Here is a 1,264-nt window from a genome sequence, read left to right as displayed (position 1 = left end):
AAAAAGTCCATACCTGACTAAGAAGTTGTCCATGAAAAATATTATTCACAACATTTAAAACCTGTTTGATAAGTTTCCTTTGAGAAGTGGGGATAAGAGCTGGTAACCTGGTACCAGTTGTCTCTAGTTCATGTTGTATTTTATCCAAGAGTTCACAAAGAAATTCCTGAGCATCCTGTTGGGCATAACCACGAAAAGCAGGAATTAGTCTCCACACTGAGTGTAGCATAGCAAATGGTGAGACGAAGGCCCACTTTCCAGACCACATGACTTGGAACAAAGTATGCAATTCATGACAGAGAGAAATGTATTGTGAACTTGACTTCCATGGCTGAATAAGTTCCATCTTTCTACTCTTCGATGTTCCAACACTTAGTCTGGATGATAAACTTGGATGTCTGGAGTGAACAGAGAATATATCTTTTTCTTGGCATTCATTCACTTGATATACTGTATCTGTGATTGGTGGATGCTTATAAGATGATTTTGTCTTATCATTCGTTGTCACAGACAGCCATTGGTTCAGATCAAGTTTTAAGAAACATTGTCGAAAAATAAGTAAATGACTCAACACTTGAAGAACAGAATTCATATAGCAAGTATTTCCCAAATTTCTTAATCCTGTTACACCAGGAATGACAATTGGCCTTTGTTTAATTGAGGGGTCACTGGCTTTTTTATATCTTACGTCCTCTGAGGTAGATACTACTTGATCTTTTGCTGGTGATGCTGAGGTTAGTAGTGGTTCTTGAACAGGAACTAATTCTATTGTGGTGGACAGAGCTAGACCTTGCAAACGTAGACTCTTTCTTGGAGGCATACTTTCCAATTCTGCTTTAACTCGATGCTCTAATTCTTGCCGTCTTTTCTTCACTTCTCTATTTTCTATTTTTTCCTGATATTTTTCTTCTTGCCTTTTTCTTCCAATGGGTGACTGTTCAAACCAAATTCGAAAAATTTTACCCATTAGGATCCTTCTCCTGTGCCAAAGAGCAGTATACATTTGATCTTCATTTTGAAGCAGAGATTGGGCACCATCATGTAAGAAACAAGAATCACCACTTATGCCGATAGATTGTAAAACCCTTTCCCTGCGAGTGGTGCAGTGATAATTTTGACTTTTAATTGCACTTAATGTACTTCGTAGTAACTTCAGGTCTCCAGCTGCATTATCATTAAGAACATAATCATCACAAAGGTAACAAAAAACATACATATAATTCACCTCTATTGCAACAGGATGACTGCTTTCTTGAAAGTGCTT

The 1,264-nt window shown here is 37.4% G+C and overlaps 1 protein-coding gene across 1 annotated transcript; it reads right to left on the bottom strand.

Annotated features, from left to right (window-relative positions):
* Positions 1–13: 13 nt before the first annotated feature.
* LOC102773977 (ubiquitin carboxyl-terminal hydrolase 44-like) lies at positions 14–1,258 on the bottom strand (the record flags this gene model as incomplete). Its single annotated transcript, XM_006777748.1, has 1 exon — positions 14–1,258. A coding segment is annotated over one exon (1,245 nt), but the record flags the coding sequence as incomplete, so codon positions are not given.
* Between the last annotated feature and the right edge of the window lie 6 nt (positions 1,259–1,264).

The sequence above is a fragment of the Myotis davidii genome, unplaced genomic scaffold (assembly GCF_000327345.1).
Source record: "Myotis davidii unplaced genomic scaffold, ASM32734v1 C63867557, whole genome shotgun sequence".
NCBI classification, from domain to species: Eukaryota; Metazoa; Chordata; class Mammalia; order Chiroptera; family Vespertilionidae; genus Myotis; species Myotis davidii.
Note: the sequence above shows the minus strand (reverse complement) of the source record. Positions and strands in the feature narration are given on the sequence as shown.